The sequence below is a fragment of the Alosa alosa genome, chromosome 9, assembly GCF_017589495.1.
Source record: "Alosa alosa isolate M-15738 ecotype Scorff River chromosome 9, AALO_Geno_1.1, whole genome shotgun sequence".
NCBI classification, from domain to species: Eukaryota; Metazoa; Chordata; class Actinopteri; order Clupeiformes; family Clupeidae; genus Alosa; species Alosa alosa.
Window position 1 is genome coordinate 27,641,706 of NC_063197.1, and position 27,434 is coordinate 27,669,139.

The 27,434-nt window shown below is 43.4% G+C and overlaps 2 protein-coding genes and 1 long non-coding RNA gene across 8 annotated transcripts in view; 1 reads left to right on the forward strand and 2 right to left on the reverse strand.

Annotated features, from left to right (window-relative positions):
- Positions 1 to 344: 344 nt before the first annotated feature.
- Positions 345 to 1,224, reverse strand: LOC125300179. Its single transcript, XR_007194523.1, has 3 exons — positions 1,135 to 1,224; positions 985 to 1,050; positions 345 to 893 (listed from the first exon to the last, which is right to left on the reverse strand). It is a non-coding gene; the product is annotated as an uncharacterized LOC125300179 (long non-coding RNA).
- Positions 1,225 to 1,603: 379 nt separating this feature from the next.
- On the reverse strand, positions 1,604 to 16,029 carry trmt1l (tRNA methyltransferase 1-like). The gene is made up of 16 exons (XM_048251870.1): positions 15,904 to 16,029; positions 15,123 to 15,257; positions 14,642 to 14,704; positions 14,438 to 14,551; positions 14,255 to 14,319; positions 9,496 to 9,652; positions 8,099 to 8,219; positions 7,875 to 7,954; positions 7,442 to 7,688; positions 5,753 to 5,965; positions 5,257 to 5,447; positions 4,387 to 4,465; positions 3,979 to 4,136; positions 3,678 to 3,743; positions 2,678 to 2,804; positions 1,604 to 2,419 (listed from the first exon to the last, which is right to left on the reverse strand). The coding sequence occupies exons 1-16, from the start codon at positions 15,962 to 15,964 to the stop codon at positions 2,212 to 2,214; spliced, it is 2,085 nt and encodes a 694-aa protein (XP_048107827.1). The 5' UTR covers positions 15,965 to 16,029; the 3' UTR covers positions 1,604 to 2,211.
- A 283-nt stretch (positions 16,030 to 16,312) lies between these two features.
- The window catches only part of swt1 (SWT1 RNA endoribonuclease homolog), a 19,426-nt gene continuing 8,304 nt past the window's right edge, over positions 16,313 to 27,434 (forward strand). Inside the window, exons 1-9 of one of the 6 annotated variants that reach the window (XM_048253321.1) lie at positions 16,313 to 16,527; positions 16,863 to 17,093; positions 17,306 to 17,480; positions 18,684 to 18,748; positions 21,671 to 23,243; positions 23,608 to 23,664; positions 24,323 to 24,458; positions 25,961 to 26,062; positions 26,793 to 26,981. In XM_048253321.1, coding sequence (XP_048109278.1) covers positions 17,406 to 17,480; positions 18,684 to 18,748; positions 21,671 to 23,243; positions 23,608 to 23,664; positions 24,323 to 24,458; positions 25,961 to 26,062; positions 26,793 to 26,981 — 2,197 coding nt within the window. In that variant the 5' untranslated portion in view covers positions 16,313 to 16,527; positions 16,863 to 17,093; positions 17,306 to 17,405. The remainder of the gene's footprint in view (positions 16,528 to 16,862; positions 17,094 to 17,305; positions 17,481 to 18,683; positions 18,749 to 21,670; positions 23,244 to 23,607; positions 23,665 to 24,322; positions 24,459 to 25,960; positions 26,063 to 26,792; positions 26,982 to 27,434) is intronic. The other 5 variants (XM_048253316.1, XM_048253317.1, XM_048253320.1 and 2 more) reach the window with 5 other exon arrangements.

Below are 27,434 nucleotides of genomic sequence, written 5' to 3' on the forward strand. Positions count from 1 at the left end.
TATGATCTGGCTGTTTTGGGCCATGTGCTAATTGATAGGCATGAAACCACAGTTTGAGATCAAAATTCTGACACTGGGACCAACAGAAACTTGGTAAAAGAGTGGGACATTCTGGTGGAGGGATTCCCAGACAGGTCCAAATGTGGTACCTGACAAGCAGTATACCTTCTTTACAGGCTGACTACACCACCCCCTGATGGGCAGGAGGACCCACAAATCTTTCCCTGAATGTAGTGTGGCTAGTTCATGTTCCCCGCAAAGGGACAATTGACAAAAGGCAGATATGTAAATGTATTTCAAATTTATTACAATTTAGTACAAAAGGTGTAGAAAAGTTATAAGGCTAGAGCTTAAAATACTGCTATAATCAACTGGTGGATTTTCCTCAGTCTAGGAAGGTCGGATCAGCCAATGCAAAACCCCTGCTCAGGAGGACCCTGGTGAGAGAAAAAACAGGAGACAGCAACCCAACACCAGACGAAGCATGCAACACAGCAAGCACTACACTCAAGATCTTCAGATACCACTACAAAATCACACGTGTTGTGTTCCAGCAAGCACTACACTCTTAAGGTCTTTAGATACCACTACAAAATATCACACAGTGTTGTAGTTATAGTACACACCAAGACATGTCTCCCAATGTGGTCCCTTGGCAAGAAGAGGCAAAGCATCAGTGTGGATCGGGCCTTGTACAGGGTCTAAGCAGAAGACATAGTTAGGGAGGAGAACCACCAGAATCAATAGCACCACTAATTACTGTACAATGCTACTATGATCGGTGCACATGGGTGGTAGGCCCAGAGGCAAAGTCACAGATAACCAACCAAACAAACAAAAACACAATAAAGACATGCTTACTAATTACAGAAAAACAGTGGCTGGCCTGGTCCCTTTTCAGGAGAGAACAAGCATGTTAGTTGCCAGCCTCATTAAACAACATGGCATAGTCTACTCAAACATAGCTAGAAAATATAGGCCTACTTTTCAGCATGCTCAACTGTCCCACAGCTCATTGACACATGAGACAAAAAGGTGAATGTTCCATTGCTACGTACAGAGAAAGTAGTTTAAAACATGTTCCAATGCAGGTATAAAACATTCAATGAAAAATGTGCATATTAAGGAATTTACCAATGCAGCCAAAGGTGATCACAACAAATGTTAAAACTCCAAGCAGAAACCTGTGTCCTCCATGAAGAGTAGACACGCTTCTAGAAATTACCCTGATAAAATGAAATAAGTATTAAAATTCAAATAGCAGTGATTAAACATGCTTTACCATGACCAACAGTACCTGCATGAAAAGGGAGCCCAATTCACACAACAGTGTCCAGCACCAACACATAAAGAATCTTACTTGCAGCCAGCAAACACTTATCACTTCCTAATTGGTCATGTGACTTCCCAAGACATCATGTGATCCTGGGTGTTGTGTGGCTGTGATGCAGCTATGTGTGCCTGTTTGTGTAGATCTCCACACTAACATGCCTTCCGTTTGTAAAAACATTGAGTGATGAGGAGAACAAGCGAGAGGGAGAAAGAGGTGAGATGGATAAATAGATGAGACCCACGAGACTTTCACAATAAGAGGCATTGGAAACCTGAATTTTATTCATTTTGAAAGATAAAGTTATTTCAAACAAAAATAGGAAACTCTCCCAGAGACAAGTTAATGTCTACAGACACACTGAAGTGAGAGATAACTAATTTGAATCCATCTGATAAATAATGATGTTTTAATGAAATTAAAACAATATCACAGATTAAAAATACATATTGGGCATCAGTAGTGGACTTTCTGTCTCTACATAGGGCTCAGGTTCTCGCTGACAGACAGAGCACAGGCAGTCATCATAGCATAACATCCTCACCATGAGAATCCATGGTCAGTGCAATCTTAGAAAAACTAAAAGAGATCTCTCTTTTTGCTTTTTCACTTTTCGCTTGCTCTTTTTGGAACAGTGAAACATATCACTTAGTAAAGTTTTATTTTTCATATGCAAGAGATAGCTGAAGCATTTAAAATACGGATCTCTATGCAGGGATTATGTTCCCCAAAATACAAAAAAATACAACTCCCAGCATTCCAAGTGGAATCAGGAAGTAAACTCAGTGCAGTCAGAACCCTTCCACCTGCAGAAGAGCTAGATCCAGTTGATGTGGAGTGGTGAGGTGGTGGTCTTTGGCTCTGGATATCAGATGTGGGCATCAGTTCACCATTCTGCCAGCCTCGTCTGTCGCTACTGGCACACTGTGCCCGCCCGACTGTGTGTTGCTGTAGGTGGGCACGCTGTATTTGGTCAGGACAGACTTGAACTGCTCCAGGGTGGCATCGGTGCGTACGCCTGTGGGGTCAAAGTGCGTGCGGCTGACCCTGAAGCCGGCTTCCGTCAGGTATTGCAGAAACTTGTTCAGCCTGGACAGAGGGTGAAAAATTCACACACACACACACAACACACACACACACACACACACACACACACACACACACACACAAACAATTAGTCAGCAAGTACTTCTTGTGATGAATCTCTCATTTCTCTTCCACCTCAGATATGATAAATTATCAACTTGGTCCTTAGCATTTAATTAAACTGCAATAACATTATACAACAGGTAAATAGGGTTTAGGCCAAAGATAGTGGAGGTGAGGAGAGGAGAAAGTGGCGCGTACTTGGGCATGTTCATGCCGCGGATGCTGTGTCTGTGGATGCTGTAGTAGAAGGGAGGGTGGTCCTGAGACGCCTCCGTTTTCAGCTTCTTCACCACACTCCCAGAATCCTCTCCTGACTTCCTCTTCCCTGAGTGACGGATTGAAAGAAACACGGCACCTTGTTTATTGTTTCCCAAAATAGAGCTGCCAGATATCTGTGGTTTCAACTGGAATCTCACATCTCTGGAGACTGTCATGGTAGTCTGGTAATGATGCAAAATAGCTGAAATATCTGCCTGGTTTGCTGATGGAAAGAAAAACCTGGACGCTGAGCGTATATTACTGCAGCAGTAAGGCCCATCAACGCCAGACACTTTCCACTGACTCAATCTCATTCTCTTTTCTCTTATATCTTGCAAGTTAACAATGAGCAGCAATGACCAGCATATTAGACAGTCTTTTCTACTTTGGATAGTTAAATGTAACACAAATATCGTAAACTGGCTAATTACTAACCATTTCGTTCGAAAATTCTAAAATAACAATGTTTTTTAATACTTCAAAATGGGCTTTTATTGCCTGAAATATCCTATTTTGTTTACCACACTGAGTTTAGTGCTGGGCTGGTGGCTGCCTATTCCTAACCTTTCTTGCGGCACATCAACGGTTAGCCCGAGAATTCTCGTTGCAAGAACTCTTACAAGACTGTTTACAGCTGTTCGAGTCACGGTAAAATGTAATTTTTGGTACATAGATAATTTAGACACACTTATGGTGTGGGTGCTTGCGTTTCTTTAGGAATCAGCCATCTTGGTTTGTATAGAAATGAATATTAAGTGACACATACACGCAAGAGGTTGGACATACGGGGCGGTTGGTAATATGTGACATTCCGATAGGTTTTAACAAATCTTGAGATACGTGTCCTCTAATAAAAATGTGTCAGTCAAACGTATTGTAATTATGGAAACTTTCAGTTGCAGTTTTAAGCCATACTGAACTGTATGAGCTGACATGTTACCTGAATGGTCGTTCGAGTCCGCCTCCTCCACTTTCTGGAGAGTCTTTATGACCACACCACACTCAACTGCAAAGAGAGGCCCAAAAACACTATTACTACACATTCACACACGCACAAGCACACAGTCATGCACACAAATACACATTTCTTCACATGCACACGCACACACACACACAAACACAAATTCATTTATTCCGCTGGGTAAGGTGATGTGTAGCTGTGGCTCACACACACACACGCACGCACGCACGCACACGCACACAAACAAACACGCACGCACGCACACACACACACAGGTTACCGAGGCCTGGCGTCCCAGTGACGGAGAAGGACTTGACGGTGGTGCAGTCGGCCTCACAGATGAGCGTCTTCAGCAGCGGCTGCAGGTCCTCCATACTGTGCTGCACTGCAGCCACCAGCATACGCCTCAGGAAGCCTGTGTTGAACAAGGGACCTGACCTACACACACACACACACATCAGCTTTCGCTCAACAGATCGCGCCACCACTTGCATGATGGTAGTGTTAAATAACGCACCAGAAGTGCCCGTATGTGTCTATTCTGTAGCAGTCTTTTCATAATATACAAGCCGTCAACTCTATGGTTGAGTTCTAATACCGGTCGGCTGATGGCATTGAGCAGTATGTCTGTTTGCCATGTCTGTCTGTCTGTACGGCTGACGTGCTTGTTGAGAGCGCTCCTACTCACCACAGTGGGCCGAGCTCCACGGCCGTTTTGCCTGGCATGCTCCCGTGGCACTGGCATGGCAGCTGCCTGTAGAGGCTTTCTACAGACGGGCATCACGGGTAACCAGTGGAGACGGGCAAAAGAGTGAGAGAGAGACACCAAGGCATGTATCAGTCACATTCATTCATTAACCTCAGACTGCCACCTGGTGGCATTAAAGAGAATGGCACTGAGATCTTGGTTGGCATCTCTAGTGCCCTTTTGTCTTTTGAAATATTCATATGTGCTGTAAATATTTCTCTTCCATTCATCTCAGTACCATGCAACAAATGAATGGACTTAACTTATGGCAAAACGGACCCCAAACAGGAGTACCTGAGTGGGTTGTACGCATTCAAATAAACTAGTTAAAAGATAACACAGCAAGTTGTGTCTCACACACACATACACACTCTCACACACTCTCACACACACACACTCCCACACACACTCCCTCACACACTCTCTCACACACTCTCTCACACACTCTCACACACACACACTCACACACACACACACACACACACCACACACACACACACACACACTCACACACACACACACTCACACACACACACTCTCACACACACACACACCTCACACACACACACTCACACACACACACACACACACCTCACACACACACACACACACTCACACACACACACACTCACACACACTCACACTCACACACACTACACTCACACACACACCTCACTCACACACACACTCACTCACACACACACTCACTCACACACACTCTCACTCACACACACTCTCACTCACACACACTCTCACACACTCTCACTCACACACACTCACACGCCCGTTCCCACTGCAGCCCTGGCTTACCCTCCACCATGCTTCCAGGCTTGAGGAAGACCCTCTCCTCGCACCACTGGCAGTGCAGCAGCTGGCGGAGCCGCTTGGAGGCCTCGTCGGCCTGCGTGGGCCCCCGCAGCACGCGCACCACCACCAGCACAAAGTGCTCCAGCGCCACGGCCAGCAGCACCTCCACACCCTTGTTACAGCGCGCCGCCGCCCTGCCACACACACACACACACACACACGCATGCGCACGTGCACACACAAACACAAACACACACACACACACACACGCAAAAAGTAAATTATTTAGGACCATGAGTACAACAGCAACAGCTGCCACTGTATACACATGTTACTATATTCATATTTGAGCGCTTTCTGTTTTTTTTAAGAGCCCATTTTTTCGCTTTATTTCAATGGTGTGTTACTAGTACTCTACGGAGCCTATAACCATCACACTCGCTCCTCCACACACACACACACACACACACACATATATGTACATGACACACACACACACCTTGCCACTGACGCCACCACCATGCGCGCTGCCAGCTCTCTGTAGTATTCCGTGCGAACAATCTGGCAGCCGTAGTGGCGGAGAGTGACGTTGAGGGACTTGGAGTAGAGCGAGCCGGTGTCCGTGGACGTCACCGACACGATCCCAAGATTCCGCACGTTCCGGAAGGCTGCGTCCAGGTAGTTCACTGACGTGCCGAACGGATCCAGATGTCTGATGGGACCAAAGGAAGCGGAGAGATTAGTGGTGAGTGGCGACACCACAGCTGGCGGCAGGGGATATAAGCCTCCAATGCGTCTGTAGAACATTGTTGAATCACTGGAGCTCCAACAAATCTTAAGGGGCATTGAGGGGATACTCTCGCATTTTGAAACTAGTTGTGTTTAACAGGGGCGCGTTTCCCAAAACCAGGGCTCCGAAACGGTTCAAGGAACGAAAACGAAAACCGAAAACGAACGGAATTTTACGGAATTTTACGAGGAGCGAAACGGAAACGAAAAAAAAATGGTCTTCAACTGTTCCGAACAGAAACGTTATTCTGAAATCCACAAAACCGGGTTAATAACGTTTTTTTTCGCTCTCTATATAACAGCCTAATAATTTGATTTCTGCAGTTCAAAAAAAAAACTAATAAATGGACCTTTGGTCCAAATGTGTATATTTTGTCTTGCTGTTGTAATGTAACCTATCCGTCTGCCACTTCGATCTTAGGGCCAGCTCAGAGGCTTAGGCTACTGAAACTCATTTGGAAATTGTTTGTAGCCTATGCGTATTAGCCTATTTTTGCCTGTCCACTTTGTCGCTTTTAAAGTCGGATTTGAAATGTTTGGCGCAATTATAGCCTATTCTATGTAGAAGAGTTAAACGGGAAATTTGAGATAGGCCTTGTCAGCAACAGACAGGTTCGCTTATAAACAGGGTTGGAATTATAGCCAAGCCTTTGAAGATCTCCTTATGGATAAAACAGGCTACAACCAGGTAAGGAGTTTAGCACGATCCAGAAATATTTTGATAAGAAATTATTTATAGGCATAGGTTAGGCCTACAGTAAGTCTGTAGGCTATGGGATGGATAGCCCATCTGAATGTTTTTTTGGATGCCGCCTGTGATTTATTATTTTTTGGGCATAGCTACGGTATAGGCTAAATCAAGGGGAAATAATGAGTATGTCTATTCTAAGGTAAAGTCCACAAAAATAGACTTGATAGGCCCGCCAAACACTGCCGAACTTTTTAAGAACTAACAAATATTTATGCCCAACCGGTTCAGGAGCTTATATGTTGGTGGCGGAACGCATGCAAGAACGAAAAAACGCTAAACATAGGCCTACCTGAACCGTTCGGAACGGAACGTTTGAAAAATAATTTTGTTTTCAAGCCCTGCCCAAAACCATAGTTGCTAACTAAGTTAGCAACTTTGTTGGTTGCAATGCAATTTCCCATTGCCAACCAAGTATGGTTTTGGGAAACGCACCCCTGGTCAGCAGGTCAACTCTCTGTAAAGCACATAAACTATAACTGACACATTCTGTAAAGAGCCATGAGACATGTGTAATGTTTTGGCGCTCTATAAGTGAAATAAAAAATAAAAAATAAAAAAACGTATTCCTAGATGGCTTGAACGTGATATAAAACACATATACATTTTCTCTCTTAAAAATACATCTCTCGCTCTCGCTCTCTCCCTCACATGTAGTCGAAAGCTCGCAGGTGCATGATGACATTGGCGTCCATCTTGACCACCTCCACCGTGGCGAAGGGCGCGTCGGCGTCGCCCTGGCCCTCGGCCGGCCGCGGGGTCGTCCTGGAGCCGTCCACGCGGATGTGGTTGAGCTGGCAGTTCTCCTTGATCATCTTGACGCACGGCTCGCTGATGTCGTTGATGGTGACCTTCACCGCCCCCCGCAGGTGCTTGGCCCACTGGAGGCCCATGATACCTGGCAGAGAGGAGAGGGAGGGTGGGGGGACATGGAGAGGTCAAGAGTGGCCGTCAGTCAAGGACTTTATTCTCCACAAATAAAGAGAGTGTGCTCACTTTTTTGCAGCAGTTATCAACTATTTATATATATATGTGTGTGTGTGTGTGTGTGTGTGTGTGTGTGTGTGTGTGTAGTAGGGTGTACCTGTGGCTCCAAACGCATCCAAACACTCTAGCGGACTCCTCTCCTCTGCTAAAACTGCCAGTGAACAGAACACAAGCTGCCTGTAAGACAGACAGACACACACACACACAGCACCAGTCAACCATTGTTCCAGCTGGTGGCAATGGTGATGTTAGAAAATCGCAAATCATTTTTCCCTCTCCTCAAGTGATATGGTTATGTGAGCATTTGCATGTGACTGTTACCGGTTGGTTTTCATCTTGCGGTTGAAGTATGTGTCGGTCTTCTGTGGTGTGGAGTGATTGGGTAGCAGCTGGACGTTAGTGCCCAACTCCTTCATGATCTCATAGGCCTGACCTGCACGGACTAGAGAGAGAGAGAGACGGTCAAAGGGGTTCGGTGGTTTAGGTGTTCAGAATTCACCATTTAGAATGTACCATTCTAATTTTGCAGAATGCAATCCTTTCTTTTCTATGATTTATGTGATGAGCTTCTATCTTTGCGTTTTGGAGAAATATACATATATATATCTCCTGTATGTTTCATTTCCTTTCTTTGTGTGTTCATCTCTGTACTTATTGTGCTTCTGCCTCCGTGTAGCTGAGAGCCAGGCAGGAGATGTCCCAGGGAGGGTGAAGGAGTTGCCACCAGACAGGGACATGCACATGGGCCTTGAGGGATGGGGTGAAGCCTCTGAATGCCTGTCACAGGGTGTCTCCATGTGCAAGGCTATTTGTTATCTAATGACAGGTTATAACTGGTTTTAATATGGGTGAGATATGTACTGGTTGTAATATGGGTGAGATATATACTGGTTTTAATATGGGTGAGATATGTACTGGTTTTAATATGGGTGAGATATGTACTGTTCTGAGTCATGCTCCCGTGGCTGAATACTCCAATAAGAGGGAGCAGAAGGGAGTGGGCCTCCTAGTCTTCACATCTTTAGGATGTGAGTGCCTGATGATCTCCGGTACCGTAACAACAGTTCTCTGTTACATTTTATCAACACCAAAGGAGACATTCCAGAAAACTAAAATGGCATAAACTAGCTTTGTCCTACAGTGTGTTGCTCATATTGACTGTCTATGCACAATTTCAACCCAATTTTGCTGCTCTTATTTCTTCATTGTATGTGCCTTCTTATTTACTCATGTATTGTTTACTTGAATGTTATGTTTGTCTGTGGACTTAATTGGTAAAATATGTCTTGTCTTCACCGTGGGATAGTGAGAAACGTAATTTCGATCTCTTTGTATGTCTGGGCATGTGAAGAAATTGACAATAAAGCAGACTTTGACTTTGATATATACATATGCGTACAGATAAATAAAAAATATGTTTTGTCTCTCTGCTCAGGGGGGGAGTCATTGTAAAGCTCTATTTCGGTGGGTAATTCTTTTTTTTTTTGCTATGTATAGTGTGTATATATTTTGGAGTGTGATCAATATTCTACTTGCCACATACTGCATCTATGTGTGTATGCATGTTTATGTTTATGTTATGGTGTGTGTATGTGTGTGTGTGTGTGTGTGTGCGTGTGTGTGTGTGTGTGTGTGTTGTGAGTGTGTGTGTGGTGTGTGGTGTGTGTGTGTGTGTGTGTGGTGTGTGTGTGTGTGTGTGGTGTGTGTGTGGGTGTTACCAGGCTCCTGGTCCATCATGTCGGTGTTTTGTGAGTAGCTGGCCTCGGTCTCTCCCTTGTTGATGTGGCGCTTCAGGTGGCTGATCATGTCTGTCTTGCGTGCAATCGTCACAGAGCACACCACACAGTGATAGTGAGCCACCAAACGCCCTGCAGCCTACACACACACACACACACACACACACACACACACACACACACACACACACACACACAAAAGCATACACACACAAAGCACACAAAAAGTTAGCTAGCCAGTAGGCCACGGCTGCCCCTCAGGTATATTTAATATGGTTTAACACATGTGTTAATAGAGTTAGGTTAAGCGTGGCTCCCATTTATTTTTGTACTTGCATGATTGAGCAAAAATAGCGAGATACAAACTGGTGAAAAGGAATGAATGTTGAGAGGAATGACTGTGTGAAGGTACCCGAGTGTGTGAAATGCTGCACTGAATACAACAGGAAAGCCCTGCAGCGCATAGTGAACACAGCTGGAAGGATCATTGGTGCTTCACTCCCCTCCTGAAGGACATTTACACCACCCACCTCACCCATAGAGGCGACCAAAATTGTGAGTGATGCAAGTCACCCCGCCACAATCTGTTTGATCTACTGCCCTCTGGGAAGAGGTACAGAAGCCTGGCGCCCCCAAGACTACCAGACTCACCAACAGCTTCATACACCAAGCTGTAAGGATGCTGAACTCTCTCCTCCTCTCCCCCCCTCCACCCTCAGCTACATAACATCCTGGACATTGGACCCACAATGGCCAGCCTGCACTACTCCACTTGCACACTTGCACACTTGAACACTTGCACACTTGTACACTTTACAACTTGGTGTTGTTGTCCTGAAAACACAACACTTCTGCTGCTCTTACATAACTTGCACCACTATGCCACTTTCTTCATTACTCAGGTCAAACAGAACTACCCAAGCCTCTTATTGGCCTGACTTTGCACTAGTTTTTATTGACTGTCTATGCACAATTTCAACAAAATTTTGCTGCTCTTATTTTTTTCATTATTATATGTGCCCTCTTATTTACTTATTTACTTACTTTTTTGTTTACTTGAATGTTATGTTTGTCTGTGGACTTAAAATTGGTAAAATATGTCTTGTCTTCACCGTGGGATAGTGAGAAACGTAATTTCGATCTCTTTGTATGTCTGGAACATGTGAAGAAATTGACAATAAAGCTGACTTTGACTTTGACTTTGACTTTGATACACACTTTGTAGGAAAGGACACAATCTCCCTCTCCCTTTTTCTCCTCTCATGCATATAATTATGTCAGATGCACAACCCAGACGAATATGATCATGAGGGCGACGCAGCGCGAATGATTGACCTGGAAGAGTTACAGGACCGTACTGCAACGATCCCCACACAACCAGAACCAATACAAGTTCAACCAGTCTCAATGACACTTGACTGTGATTCCAGAGTGCCTGATCCTATTTTGTCTGATTTTGAGCCTAGTTCAGACTTCGAGCACATAGAAGCAGTGTTGGAAGGACTTGACTTGATAGAGGAGCCCTCGGACTCAGAGGAATCAGAAGAGGGCCTGTGTCAAGAAAGGGGTGTAGCAGAGCAGCAAGAGATCCCACCTGCTAGCCCTCCTACCATTCAGGAGCAGCATGTGGCGGTCATAGTGGAGGAGGGGCATAAATTCACTCGACTCGTAATGGATGTTTTGACATCCATCGTGAGTATGTGGGGGAGAATCCACAGCACGATCTTCCCATTATGGCCAAAGTACAAGTAGCAAATGAAATAAAATTAAAATTGTCTAATTTCTTGGATAACTTGGACAAGGAATGATTCGACACATAGTGAATTCTCATCCAAGTAATTGAAAAGGCACAGTTATGTGTTTACTTAACACTGTTTAGCCTGTTTTAACCACAAGTACTATTTTAACCACTGCGCAGTCTGTGACCATGTTCTGGCTTCACATTTTCGTTGTGTTACTGATATTGTGATTAGTACTAGAGTTGAAGCCAAAATGTGAAATATTGTGTCTTGTAAGCCATTATATCCACCCTACCGTTTGTATTTTTGTGTGCTAAATTAAGTCATAAAATAAGTAATTTAAGTCATTAAGTCATAAAATAAAAGAACAAGAAAAAACACACGCCTGTTCAGATAAAAGCTTCTGTGCATTGTGTGGTCAGAGTCTAATTAAGGGCTGACTGGTGCAGGGCCTACTAGGGCTCATCAATCATAGGCCACACACACACACACACACACACACACACACACACACACACACACACACACACACACACAGCCACTAATTTGCAGGAAGCGCAGAGCAAGGAAGGACTGAAGGGCAGAGAGGTAGCCTAGCAGAAGGATAACTGATCAAGAGCAAATCAAGTTACAATAGTCCTTATGAGCAAGTGGATCTTAGATAGATAGATAGATAGATAGATAGATAGATAGATAGATAGATAGATAGATACTTTATTGATCCCCAAGGGTATCTTAGCTGTCACTAAAAAAACAAATGATTGTCCTTCTGTTGACATCCATTACTGTATGGTTTGCCTCAGCATCTGCCCAGGCGAAGAACAGACTGCAGTGCGCACAGCAGAGAGGCTGACTGGACAGAGGCAGCTGTCAATCAGTGACCTGTATGAGGCCAGAGTCAGGAAGAGGGCAGCTAAAATTGCTGCTGATCAGTCCCATCCAGCAAGTGACATTTTTAGGCTGCTTCCCTCAGGAAGCAGGTACAGTGTGATGAGGGCAAACACCTCACGTCACCTCAATAGCTTTTTTACAAGAGCCATTTCCCTCCTGAATAGCTGATCCACTGCCCGCCCCCTTATTTTATTGGACTATTTTATTACTATTTATTTATTTAACTGTTTTAAGCATGATTTGTGCAGCTATGCGCAAATACTGTTTGTCTGTCGAGCTTCTGTGTTACTGAATTGCCATGTCAAATTCCTGTGTGTCTGTTGATACATTTGGCGAATAAAGTGATTCTGATTCTGAACGGGGTCTAGTCATTAAGAGCAAAGAGGGTACGGTCACATACCATGATCTATGCAGTAGTTTTAAGAGTTGTTGAACACTATAATTAAAATAATATAATTAAAAACTATATTAAATAGAGGAGGTGTACTTATCTGAAACAAACATATCAGTAAATGTTAATGATAGTAGTGACAGCAGTGAAGGCACTCCAGATCTAGGCCAGAAAGGAGTCTTTTGTGAACAATAGGGTGATTGACTGACCAAGAAGCAACAGTGAGAACCCCTGATTACATTTCACTAACAAGGAAGGGGGTTAGGACAAAAATGACATGGCCATGTAATTAAGTCTGCTAATATAGGGCAAGCTCATGACATAAGCATTGAACATATGCCAAAAAACAAATTAGAAAAGGCACTATAGCTATCATTTGTGGCAATAAAAGTCCAAATAATAGGCCAGACATATCCTAACAAAATTACAAGAACCCCTGAAGAGAAAACAGACTTTACATATGAAATTATACAAAATAGACACACACTAAAGGAAACAACGGAAGCCCTAGCGGATCTGCTGCTGAGTTGGATAAATACTGAATTAGCAATCACCTGGCAACAGGTGGGCCGACACCTATCCGAGGAGCAGAGCAGAGCACAGCAGTAATTTGATGGATTACCGCAAATGTAACGGATGCCAGCTAGCTTAGCTTGTGGAACGTTGGTAAACCTCACTCCCCGAAGCCTCAATAGTGCTGCTGGCATGCGAGTCAGTAGCCTGGGCTATTGGCTCAACTGTCAGCTCGCTCGCCTCCCGATCCGAGGTGCTGCTGTTCGCGGGTTCGAGTCCGGGCGTGTGCAGGGCTGAATTGCGCAGGTTCAACACAACGCAGGTTACACAAACACATACTAGAGCTGAGACAGAAGCTTTTTACGCTTTGCCTGCCTTGCCATTGTTTGAAGCCTTACAAAATATAATCTTGCTTTTCTGTTTGTGAAGTCTTACATCATGCTACATTGTTTAGATAGTTTTACGCAATAAGGTATAAGTATAACCTTGCTGAGATGAGTGATATCAAATTTGTAATCCTGCTCTGAAAATGAATATAATCAATTATATTATCCTGCTTTGAAAATGAATACAATCAAATGTATAATCTTGTTTTGAAAATGAAAGAAATCGGATACAGTATGTCATCCTGTTTGATGCATGTTTTAAGAGGCGTGTTGTTAGTATCATTAAGACAAAATCATGTTTGTATGATGGAAAATATGTTGTGATAAGAAAGGTCTAGGGTAAATGAGCCGCATCTAGGGGATAATTGTGGTTAGGATAGGTAACAGCAGACACAAGCTTTTTCTTAGAAAATTCAAGAGGCTTGGGAACCACAGAGGATGGGGTACTCAGAAACCTGTTTGAACCAACATTGTCGCACTATGCCGGGTTGCGTTTCCCAAAAGCATAGTTGCTAACTAAGTTAGCAACTTCGTTGATTGGAATGCAATTTCCAATTGCCAACCAACTAAGTTGCTAACAGATTATTATAGGCTAATATATTATAATATAATATTCAGTGTTCATTATTGAATGCTTAGAAGGTTGATGGAAGGTTGTGTTGGGGCATATTTACTCATCCACGTTTTCATTATTTTACACCCAATTAATTTGGAAACTCTTGCAGTCTTGTTCCTCAAGGCTGCTTATAGACTATTGGTTATTGATCACTGGTTGTTAATTGTTCTGAGAAGCATGCTGTGCTGTCACTCATGATGCCTACCTGATCTGCACCCGGACTGGGGCGGTGCTGGCGGCAGGGCAGATGGCATATACACATCTTCTGACCTATGAGAAAAGAGATGAGAATGTCAAAAATCAAAGGGTCAAAGATCGCAGATCTTTCTTCATAACAACAGCTACAGAGAAACTTCTGTGTTGGTCCATTTCCATTTCTCTCACATACCCTCGAACTCCACGTAAACCTTCCAGTGCAGGTTCTGTAAGTGTCGTCTGAGTTTATGGCTGTAGCAAGCCTTGAATTTCTCCTCAGGGCATAACGGACAGGACTTCCTCCCAGCTGTACAGAAAGACAGACAGACAAGACCATGAGCCTGTCAATACATCAGATACTGTATCACAGTAACAAACGGATCTGAACTAAACCCACCTCCATTCAAGTCCACCAGATTCTCCAAACCCTCAAGGGTGGACTGGATGGAAATGTGTCTCTCTGGAACAAACAAATTCAGGCAATATATTTTAAATTATTTATAGTAAACGCACATATCATTTGGTGAGCTCAGAGAGAAGGTTCTCCTGTGTTGGTAGGCCTAGGCTATATTTTATTTATTTATGGGAAAACTGTCTTTCAACTTATGAGAACCTAACAATAAACAACTGCAAAGTGTCAAATATAGAGACAACCGGTGTGGAGTCTTGTGCAAAGTAAAGTCAAATTGCTCACCATTCTTCCACCCTATCATTCATCAGTCGCCTAGCAGTGAATTGACTGGTGACTGGGTGAAATAGCCTACTTACTGTAGGCTACTGCATCCCTTTAAGTCATAATCATCTCATTGGCTACTGATGGAAAAGTTTTAAATGTTTCATTTGATCCCTTCACAAAGCCATCAGTCAGAGAGAGTTACCTGGACCAACAGTGACAGATGTCTGTCCATGACTGCCCTCTGTCTCCACGATGTCGCAGGACGCGGCAGAGCTGGAAGCAGTCTGTCCGTTTGTCTCCTCGACAGCACCTGACACTGCCTGCAAGTCTTTGCCGCCTGCCACATTGAACGCAAAGGTGATGACTGATGCATATGCTCACACTCACAGTTGCCTACACTTGCTTGCAGTAGCCGCTAAGAATTGAATAGCGACATGATCGATGAATCATTAAAATTTGCTGCAACACTGCAGGGAGTGACAATAACTCAAACATGAACAATTCCCACAAGTTGAAATGCATTCATTTTTTAAAGAGATAACTATATAACGCTGGACATTGCTAAGGCTAGGCTTACTATCGACTGGGATGTCCGTGAAATTCTTGCTGTGGATATCGATCCAGCTAGGCCCTATGGCGGAGCTCCGTGGTAAGGCCGTTTGGTCTAACTGTATCAGATAATACTGATATTGACTTACTCTATCATAATTAATTACAAGGCTGTGATTACCGATGTAACAACTGACCAGCACATAATAACAATATCGCCTCAGGTTGTTTCCTCACACGTTATTAAGAATATTTACAACTGGGTCCTCTGGCGGAGCTCCGTGAGGAGGCCCATGTTTACTTCAGCAGTTTAAAAGTCGCGCTTGAAGTAAATCTTTGCATGACAAAATGTATCACACGAATTCCCAATATTTGTAAAAAATTATGCAGTGATTATTTCACACTGAATGGACACCAAATGATTGTTTCCTTGCCTCGATCATCGGCGTCCTCCTGGTGTAGCTGTCCGACGTCCTCTTCCTTGAGCTCCGCCATTTTACCCAACTACCGCAAACTCCGTACAGCTGCTCCCTGTTGCTACCTTTACTGTCTATGGTTGCTACCAGACTCCGTGCTAGTTACGGACATGACGTACGTATTTTCCACGACTGTTTTCTTTTGACAGACCTATCATATCTATATTCTACAGAATACCGAAGTATCTCACTACAATCTTAAACGTTATAGTTTATATATGTTTATATAACATATATAGTATATATGTTTGTTTTTTTTTCAGAATGATGAATTGTTTAATGTTTTTTTTTTTTTATTTTTTATCTCAGTTAAATAATTACGTGGCAGTGAGTGAGTGAGTTGGACATTTACTCGTGAAACCATAAGGCAAACTATTGGTTCCCAAAAAAAGTAGCCGTACAGGGTCGTCACAGAGAGAGAGAGAGAGAGAGAGAGAGAGAAGCAGCACCACCATCACATCACTGATAGACTACATCTCCCATAATCCGGAACGCGGATTTCTTCAGCCTTGTCTTCCGTTCCACGTGACAAATACAACCTTAACTCATTTGTCGCTGTCATTCTCTCTCGCACACCCGTGGGTGAGTTCTCAACTTCATTTAGCATAACATTCCCTGTGTATTGTATTGTCGTTACAGTTTCAACTGTAGACAGACAGACATTTGCAATAAAACCAGACATGTATACCAGTCTTAATATTATGAATGACTTTGTGCTAAGCTAATGCACTTTAACTATGCTTGTTGTTAACCAAGGCTAGCTAGCCAGCCAGTTAAATTAAACAAGTCAGGTCAGGACAGTTAACCAGTCCGCATAAGCACTGATAGTCCGAATATAATTGTCGTTAATGATTTAAGTCCTTGAACACGTGTGGTTATACTAAAACATTGGTGTGTGTTATCTTTTCTCATGACAGTTCTTGAGTGTTTAGGTTGACTTTCAGTCAATCCAGTTTCAGTAGGTTTCAGTTTCACGTCAGTCAAAGCAAGTTTAATAGTAGAGTGAAGTAGGCTACAGATGACCACTCCTCCAAGAAAAGGCATCGGAGAAGAAGACTTGTATGCCAGTTACTGTTACTCCATAAGTGCTCTCTGCATTGACTCTGCATCCGCTGTTACGAGGCCAAGTTGCAGGTCAAGATCGTGAAGTACGTTTAATCACGTTGCCTTCCATGTTTGAACACTTGTGTTAACCTTTAGAAGAATGTTGACATTTTCCCCAGACTGATGCTTACCTGCGGGGGCGTCTTGTAACTGTTATTCTAGAAACATCTGACGTGAAGTCATAGGCTACGTTCTCACTTGGTACACTATACTATTCAGGTCACCATTGCCTTACTTTGTCTCTTCTTGTGTTCAGGTCACCATTGCCTTACTTCGTCTCTTCTCTGCATTGTAGTGAAAATTGCCTTCACCACTGAGGGGGGAGGTTACAGGATCTTCCAGGGTGGGCAAGGAAGATGTCAAAGAGGAAGCACAAAAAGTCGAGGCACAGAACACCTTCACCAAAGAGGGAGAATGAGAAGAGTGCAAATGTAAGCTTAGTATACGTCTTGCAAATCACCACAAAGTCTTGCTTTAAACCAAGTCACCCTCATGTACTCTCACATTTTCTAAAACTAAACAAAAAGTGTTCAACTCTGATATTTCTCAATGCAAATGACCAGAACACTCTCATTGCAGTGTGTTTGTCAGCAAGAGGAAATGCCTGAAACTCGGTTGAAAGTGTCAATGGGCTCTATTTCGACGATGAAAAACACAGTGCAAAGCTTATTCTTATCCCGACGCAAAGCTTATTCCTATCTTACACTCAAATTTTTTGCAATGTGCTTCACTTTTATTAAGCCTTGTGCCCAGGGGTGTGGCAGAAGGTGTGGTCTGGGGCATGATCCAAAACTTCACCCTCATCTTACACCCTCTAAAAATCATTACACCACTGACCAAGAAAAACCTCGCCTATAGTGAAAGGCGTGGTTTAGTTGAATACCTGTTACATATGGTCTCGTGTGCAAGCAGATTCCTTCAAATGCACCGCTGACTATCAAAATACCGATTCGCTGTTTGAAGTTGTGCTGCTTGCTGTTAAAGGGAATGACTGATGTAATTTTTATTAGTGTAAAGGTTGTATCAGCGATGGTGGGTTAACGTCATTTCTGTTGACGTTTAAACAAAACAGAGAGCTAGCTTGCTACTCCCTCTCCCTCTCTTCCGTGCATTTGAAACTCTCCTGAATGCGCATCTCGTCGGTTTTCGGTTGGACCACTTTATTTTGCCTTTGAGTGGTTGGCAACACTTGTTGTTAGCAATTGTTTTTTTGTGCAGATCTCAGAGCCTAGGCTGCCTACAGAGACACGTTGTTTTGACGGCCTGCTTATGGGGTGGCCAGCTAGCGGATTGTTAGGAAAGATTAGATGAATGTGATCATTTATGTTTGGGCCTGCAATCGCTGATACAACCTTTAAAGGATATTACGCCCAAAACACACCCATGACTGATTAAGAAGCATAAGAACCACCTTTTTGCGCCAAAAGCCCGACGTTTGATAACAAAACCACCCTGAATGTGGACTGGACACACCCCTAAATGTATTTAAGCTATTCGCCACTGACCATGCGTTTTAGATCGCCAAGATAGAGCCTAATAAGTTACATCCCTAAAACTGACAAAAAGTATATGATGTGAAATGTAAAGCACTCATGAATTTTGAATTAATTTAACCATGTTTTCTGTCAATGTAGAGACAGCAGAGAGTGGCATCTGAGAAAATTGAAGCAGGCACTCGTGACCATCATGGCCCACTGAGGTGAGTATAGTTATGGATCATCCACAGTGCCTTTCTGTTTGGGTCCACTACTCAGATCCTATTTCTTTCAAGTCCAGACGTGCGTTTGAATGACTTGAACAGAGGCGAAAGTTCATGGTGTAAACATGTTTGTCTGAACACATACATTTGAAAGATTTTGTGTAAATATTCCATCTCAACGTCTCCATCTATCCAACTCTCCGTCCAACTCCCAACATGTTTGCGGAGAACCACCTCTTCAAACTGCTGGCAAACGTTTGCCTATGTTTGCGAATTTGAACGCACCTCACCATATACAGTAGGAAGGTGCTCCACCAACACACGTCAGCAGCCATCTCTTTGCCTTGCTGCAGAACTGGAGAGTGTCTGCCCTGTGCAGTCAGCCACATCAGCTGAGTTCTTTGCTGCCAGGTTTTTCTCAGCCTTTACCTCATTTCATTCTTTCATTGTCCATTGAGGTTCTGCTAATGGTGATGATTGTAGGGATTTTTTTTTATGTACAGTATCTAGCTGTATTTCATCTAACACAGAGGGGTGTGGATCTTCAGGCTTAATTTATGTTACAATTTTTTTTGGAAGTGACAGGATTCATTGTACAAAAGAGCAACAGCACAGCAACAAAGGTTAAAATAGAGAGTATGCATTCAGGTCATGAGTTGTCCTCTCTGGTGAAGGGTTGGAACTGAGGCCCCAACTGCAGAAAATAGTATTTTGCACAACTCAAACATTTACACATTTTTTGGGATGCTGAATGTAAAGCAAAATGTAAAATGTAAATAAAAACAGAATGGAATTATTTATTAATCATTTGAACTCGTATTTAATTGAGAATGGGGAAATGTTTTTTTGGAAAATGTGTTGATTTTGAATTTGATGCCAGTAGCACGTCACTCTTGTTACATTGTAGTAGGTAAAAAATAAACTTCTATGTTCTTTATAGTATAGTAGGCCTATAGATAATATAGTGTATTTTAGTATATCTTAATAAACACAATACAAAAGTTTCTATTGCAAAAAGACATCAAACCCCTTTAACTGTAGCTTTGTCTGTCTGCTGCCAACATAAACTCTAGCATACATACTCTGCCACATCCTGCCCTGCATGGTCTGACATCTGAGCCAGATGCTTACTGAAATGTCTCATTTAGTGAGAATCATGAAAGGTAAATCATGAAGGTAAAAGCTTTCTTGAAAAAAGCATCAAACTCATAAATTCCTATTGCACTTAATTGGACATCAGAAACCAGACACCCAAGCGATCAAGAAAGCTGATCGATATAGGCATCTTTTCTTAGTCACCGTCACGTCGTAGGCAGAGTGCCAGGGTATCTTTGCCCAAAGACAGAACTAGAACATTTTGACCTTGTTTGGGAACAGTATGTGCTGTTGGTAAAATTGTATTTTTGTAAAAGTGAGTGACCTTGGACACTTTCTGTGTTCCAACAGTTGAACTCATGGATTTAGGAAATGCAACACTGTACCAAAATAAGATCATTTATATAATTCAGATAAATTGTTGAATCAGAGGCTGGGCTTACAAAACCACACATGTGGATCTAACCCAATGTCACAGACTCAGACACAGACAAAAGTTTTGTGGGAACAGCAAGCATGGAGTTTATTTAGACCAAACAAGCTCTAAACGAAGGAGTAGGTTACTTGGCCACAAGGAGACAAAGACAAAATCCAGAGCCTTGTCTGAAGAATAGATGGTATACATGCATACATCTTACAAAGATCACCCAAGCAGATTCTGCTGTCTGGCGTTCTTCTGTCTGGCGTGTCTTCTCAAGGTTAATACACACAGCACTGGATATTGTTTTTAATCTCAAGAGACTTGTGGTCATATGGAGGGTTCACCTAGTCCTAGTATTGGCAGAGGAATAGATGAGAAATCATGAAATGTCAACAGGTCTTGAATTGGACAAAGGACACAGACACAGCACCTAAACTTCTTTGTATGTCTTCCTTCCTGTCAAAAGCTGCCTCACATGGTATTAATGAGTAGGCTAAAGGTCAGCAACTTTTTCCTGCAGACGTGTAAGCATTGCATTTCATATAGAGCCACTTGTGTGCCTCAGGGGAACCCCCGCTATTTCAACAATGGGTGTTGCTTGATATTTATTAGAGAGCCGCTCCTGAAGAGTGCAAGTTAGATGCACAGGATGCACAGACATGTTGCATTAGTGCACAGTATGTTGCATTAGTGAGACACTCCAATACTGAGGGAGAAAGCAGTTTCTTCCCAAACTTTATTGTAAGAAAACTCAGATATCATAGATTATCAGTATCCCACTGCATTATTATGACCGCTGCTAGAGTAGGGATTTTGGTTTGCTTGGTTATTCATGGAAATGTGCAAGTAGACAGAAACCAAGATAATGATTTGTGACTAACATCTGTGGTATGCCTTTGCAAGGTGTTTTGGAATACATGCTGTTTCTGTTGGGATAGTTTGGGCCTTGAGTCTCCACTCGAGAAAGTTGGTGCCTCTTCACTTGTTTAGGGGGGTCAGTTCAACCTCGAGGGAATACCATAGATGTCGGTCGTTAGGGGATACAGCCTTGTGGTCACTGTTGATGAGTTGGGTAATATGGTCATAAAATGATTGACATACCACAAATAGAGATGTAAGCTTGACAGGGGTATAAGTAGAATTGTCTTTGTATTGTGTCTTCAGACAACACCTGTTAGCCACACAACGTGAGTCTCTGGTACCGAGAATAAAGCTCTCTGAGATTTCTGACTGACTTCTGACGTTTTGAGCAAATCCAGAATTTTGAACCATAGAGACAAATTGACAAGCGTGATTTATGTTCGCGAGAGGATGTACAGGACTGAACGGCGGCGGTCATATTTTGTACCGCTATGCGGTACATCTAGTTCAAAATGTTCTTCTGAGCATGACTTCTCTCATTTCAGTTCTGCGGACCGGAAAAGAAAAACGGAGAACCGGGACAAGATCTTGCCCTCGCCCAAAAAGTCCAGTCCAGAGAGAGGCCGTGAGCTCAAAACGCCGGTCTACCGCCTAGCCATCTCAGCTGAGAAAAAAGACAGCAGAAAGAGAGAAGAGGAAATCGTACCAAAGACAGAACACCACAGAAGACATGGAGAGAGACGCCGAGAAAAGAAACATCCGGAAACATCCCACGCTGCAACAGCGGCAACTTCCACCAAAGGCCGTAAAAGAACCCCCTCGAGCTCTGAGACGAGCCAGTCTCGATCCTGCAGCACGTCGTCTCCACCGAAGAGCAAAGCCAGCCGGCACCACACTCAGGAAGGACGTGCCACTGTGTCAGGGGCCAGAGCAAGTCACAGCACTGCCGCTAGCCCTGCGAAAAGTGCCTCTGGTGATCTGCAGGAGCAGAGGAGGAAGTTGGTGAAAAGGAGGTCAGAGGAGGAGGAGCCAGAGCCTCCAGCTAAGACCTCTAGGAGCACCCCGACCCCGCGGCGGCAGTCCGAGGAGTTGAGGGAGGAGAGGAAGAAGCTGGTGGAGAGAAGGAGGTCCACGGAGGAGGTCAAGGCAAAGACCTCATCAGCGAAGCAGGAGAGAGGGGTCACGCAAGGGAAGACTCGGAATAGTAGCACAGTAGCGTCTTCTTCTTCTTCCTCTTCCACTTCCTCTTCCTCCTCAGCCAAACTCAGTGGTTCAGCTAGACCGGACTCAGGTTCCACGTTACCGCGGGCTCCAAGGACCTCCGCCTCAGGGACAGAGAATCATGCCTCTCCCAAACCACAGCCCCCCATCAGCTTCAGGATCCCCAAAAAGCCCAGTGCTCCACCACCACGAGAAAACATCTGGGAGCAGGATGATGAGAGCACGGAGCAGTCTGACATTGCGCCCACTAAACCCCTCTCTACAGCAAAGGCAGCCCATGTTACTGCTTCTTTCATACCCCGCTCGATAACTAAAGCAGGGAGGCCTACTACCTCCAGAGCCTTGTCTTTAACTAAAGCATCGCCGGCTACTGCTTCTTTCAAACCCCTCTCCACAGCTAAAACAGGTCAGACTACAGCTTCTTCCAAACCCCTCTCTTCAGCTACACCAGTACAGGCTACTGTGTCTTTCAAACCCCTTTCTATTACTAAAGCAGTCAAAGCTACTACTCCTTCCAAACCCCTCAATACGACAGGAGCAGGTCAGGCTACTACTTCACCTGAACCACCTTCCACACCAAGAGCAGGCCCAGCTGCTGGTTCACTCACACTCGTCTCCACAACAAAAGCTGGCCAGAATGTTGCTTCTTTTAAGCCCTTCTCTATAACAGGATCGGGGCAGGATGCTGCTTCACCTGAGCCACTCTCCACACCAAGAGCGGCCCAGGCTGTGAATCTGACACCCCCCACATATACACCCCAGCAGCATGAGAAGGAGAATAACGTTCCGCACGGATTCTATTCTGGGGCTGCATCATTCAGTACACCTGGACATTCCCCTCTGCAAGACCAGGCTGGTCTGGAAAACCACCCCTCATTCTGGAGTCACAGTCCACAGGTAAACATCCCCACCTGAGGTAACGTATAAGCAGTTTGTGAAAGCTGACATCCATTTACATCAGTTTTACTCTGAGATTGGTAAATCTTCCAGACCTCCATAAAACATTTACCTTCCATCTTCACGCAATTTATTCACATAATTAATTGGGGAAGTTGATAGCAATTGGGCAATGTGGGTCCAAGTATGAAAACTGCTCTTTTTATGGAAAGTGCCAAATAGATGACATCACAATACTGATTGCTTTAGAATCAGCAGTGATCTCACAGAGAAGAGAGAAACACACCTCACACACCTTTGCTTTAACTTTTTCATTTTATTTAGCAATCATTACAGTAATGACTGCAGTGTATATTATTTCCAGACAGTGCCAGCACCTTCATTTATTTTGCAAGAGGACAATCATGACAATGATCAAGAGGTATGTACATTTTCCAAAGTTCCATTCATTAAATGAATGTAATTTCTCATTAATTTAGTATGAAAAGTACTGATTACGCTCAAAGCAACAACAAATATTATGAGACCAGCCCGAAACAACCTCAGGCAATTCCAATGGAAGTAGCCTAATGCAGGAAAAAAGCTTACCTCCAGAAAACCATCTCCACTGATTACTGAAGACTGCAACCATAGCTTGAACTTTCTTTCTAACATCAAATGGACTTAGTTGGTATAGTAGAATTTCCATCCTGGAATTCTGAAACTGGTCATAATGCATATGGAATTACAACACACATCAGAGTTCTAGAATCAGAAGAATTGTGTTAAAGTAGTTCTAAGATCACAAATTAATTTAGGAAACAGCACATTTAAAAGCTTAAATAAACAAAAATAAGTTTGACCTACTGTCACTGGTATATTTATTACTATTTTCTAATGTTGAAATCTTCCTTTTCTTTAGGGAGGCTCATATAAAGATAATACAGAGACAAAAAAAAACAAAACAAAAAGAAAACATCCAGCCAATAATGGCATTTCACTTTCTCTGTAGTCTGTAGTGTAGGACTTTGTCAGTAGTTGTTCAGAAATGTTTATTTGTTTGATTGATTGATTGATTGTTTGTTTGTGTGTGTGTGTAGATGCAGCTGCTGGAGGAGCTCCAGCAGGCCCGTTGTGAGCATCTATTGGAGGTGAACGTGGTAGAGAGTTACGGGGAGCTGACTGCCATGGATATTGATCCACCAGAAGAGGGCACCGCACCCACATCAATGCTCAGTATGCACACACACTCGCTCACTCATGTACTTACAGTTTCTTCTGATTGCTTAAGCACATTTTTTGTAACTATGGCTATTTTTGCAAAACTCTACACACAAATAGGAAAACTTTTCACCAAATCAGCAAAACGTAGTTCTCTTGCAAAAGCTAACACACCTTGCTTAACTCTTCACACCTTCGTAAAAATGGTACTTTCGTATCAAACAGTAAACACAAGCCATCACAATAATAAGCACACAATGTGCCAACTACACACTGATGGTATGAATAAAAAACACATCTGGCTTTTGCTTTCTCTGTGCACAAGGTAGAATATGTCAGTTTGAGGTCATACTTTTGTCATAGTTCATAGTAAACATACAGGGATCCAAACTTTAAGTATTGGTGTTTATTTACACACATCAAAACAAACACAAGTGTGTTTTTCCAAGTCAAAACACAAAATAGCAATTTCACTGAGAAAACAAAAAAAAAATCAGTCTACATCGTGTCGTCTCTCTCAAAATTTCGTCTACATCACATGCAATGTCCTCTAGTCCAAGGCACCGGGGAAAATATATTCTGGAATGCCGTATCCAGGCCTGACATGATGCCTGGTCAATATCCCCACATGTAGACTGATTTTTTTTGCCTGTAAAAGGGCTATTTCTTACTCTTCTTACCCTTCCTCTTCCCCCTCCTCGTCCTCTTCTTGCTCCTCCTTGTCCTCTTCCTCTATCTTCACCTCCTTGTCCTTGTCATCCTCTCCCTCTCACTTCTTCACCTCTGTGTCCTCTTCCTCCTCCTTCTTCAAATACACGTCCTATTCTTCAGCCTCCTCTAATTCTTACTCTTCTCACTCTTCCTGCTCCCTCCATTGTACCCATTGTACATTACCTGTGGCTTATAGTGCTTAGGCTGATTGCAAAGTGAACTAATTATCTGAAACAGTTTTCGCATGAGAAAGTGTGCCAGAGAGTTGGCAAAATAGTGTAAATAATAGCCATACATGTGTATAGATTTGCTAGGAGTCTGTTGATCATTTGGAAATTGAGTGTAAAGCAGTGAGTTGTGTTTATAGTTCCGCAAAAAGAGTGCTGTGCAGTGGATTGGACCTACAGTGCAAAGTGTGTGTTGCAAAATTGCAAACTAAGTGCAAAGCAGTGGTTGTGCTTTTAGTTTTGCAAACTCAGTTAGTGGTTTTGCTATACAAATTAATAGTTTTAGAAATTGTGCTATGAGAATCACGGTTAGTGTTTTAGCATTCAGAAAAAAAATGTAATATAACTTCTTACTCAGATAACCAGGCCCACAATCAACATAATATGATAATCTATGATAATATAGACTCAAATTGGTACATATTCAACATTCAATCCGTCTAAACTATATTCATAGATATGCAAATTGATTTATTTTGTATGTGTGTGTGTGTGTGTGTGTGTGTGTGTGTGTGTGTGTGTGTGTGTGTGTGTGTGTGTGTGTGCGCGCGCGCGCACACATGCATGTGTTCTGCACAGGCAAAGAACTCATACAGCAAGACCTCTTAATCGTCTTGGACACCAACATCCTGCTGAGTCACCTGGACTTAGTGAAAAAGATCCGCTCACAGGGTCTCAGGAGTAAGTCAGATAGCATAACGCACGACTGTGTTTGCAGCATAACGCACAACTGTGTTTGCATGATAATGCATGACTGTGTTTGCAGCATAACGCACGACTGTGTTTGCAGCATAACGCACGACTGTGTTTGCAGCATAATGCATGACTGTGTTTGCAGCATAACGCACGACTGTGTTTGCATGATAATGCACGACTGTGTTTGCAGCATAATGCATGACTGTGTTTGCAGCATAACGCACGACTGTGTTTGCATGCTAATGCACGACTGTGTTTGCAGCATAATGCATGACTGTGTTTGCATGATAATGCATGACTATGTTTGAAGCATAATGCACAACTGTGTTTGCATGATAATGAATGACTGTGTTTGCAGCATAATGCATGACTGTGTTTGCATGATAATTGAGATTGATGACCCCCTGTAATAAGCATGAGCATTGTCTGATTCCAAGCCCCCACCCACCCATACAGTACCTCATCACAGTTCATTACAGAGGTTGCTTGTCCGCCAGGCTCAGGCTCACACAGCACTGCCTCCCCACTATCTCACATGGAAGGGCCAGTCGGACGCTCAGGAGACGTCTGGTACCTCTTAATGCTGATGGAAGCAAATCAGTGAGAAACCAGAATGACTTAAAACCATGCAGGAGCATGCGGATGCCCTTACTAAACCTTCTCCTACCCTTCCCCCTGCCCCTCTCCTCCTCTCTGCCCCTCTTACCCGCTTCAGGCTTGGGCTTCCCCACCGTGCTCATCCCCTGGGTGGTGCTGCAGGAGCTGGACGCCATGAAGAACGGCAAGCTGACCAACGCGGTGGAGCGCCGGGCCACGCCGGCCGTCAACTACATCTACAACTGCCTGAAGAACCAGGAGCCACGTCTCTGGGGACAGTCCATGCAGCTGGCCTCGCAGGCCCTCTGTGAGTTACAACTGTGTGTGTGTGTCTGTGTGTGTCTGTCTGTGTCTGTGTGTGTGTGTGTGTGTGTGTGTGTGTGTGTGTGTGTGATTATTGTTCATTTTTTCAGTTTTAGTGAAGCAGGCTTTTAAATTTAACATTTAGTTCAAACTGGGATATCTAAATGTTGATAGAGTAGACGTGTTTCTTGAGGATGGTCCTAGGTCTGAACTGGTTTGACTGTTGTAATGTGCATGCAGAAGACAGAAGGAGCCATATTATGTGAAATAATTGCAATTCATTAGTGTTTTATGGAGGGTTATTTTACACAAGTTATTTTACTTCAACTCCCCACGAAATTCCCACAATGATTATTTTATGGAGGAGTTGAGCACAACCAGAGTCTTTATAACACCTCTTGTACAACCACCCTTACATCCAAAAACAAAAACCTGTAGTGTTACCTTTGTGGCAAGT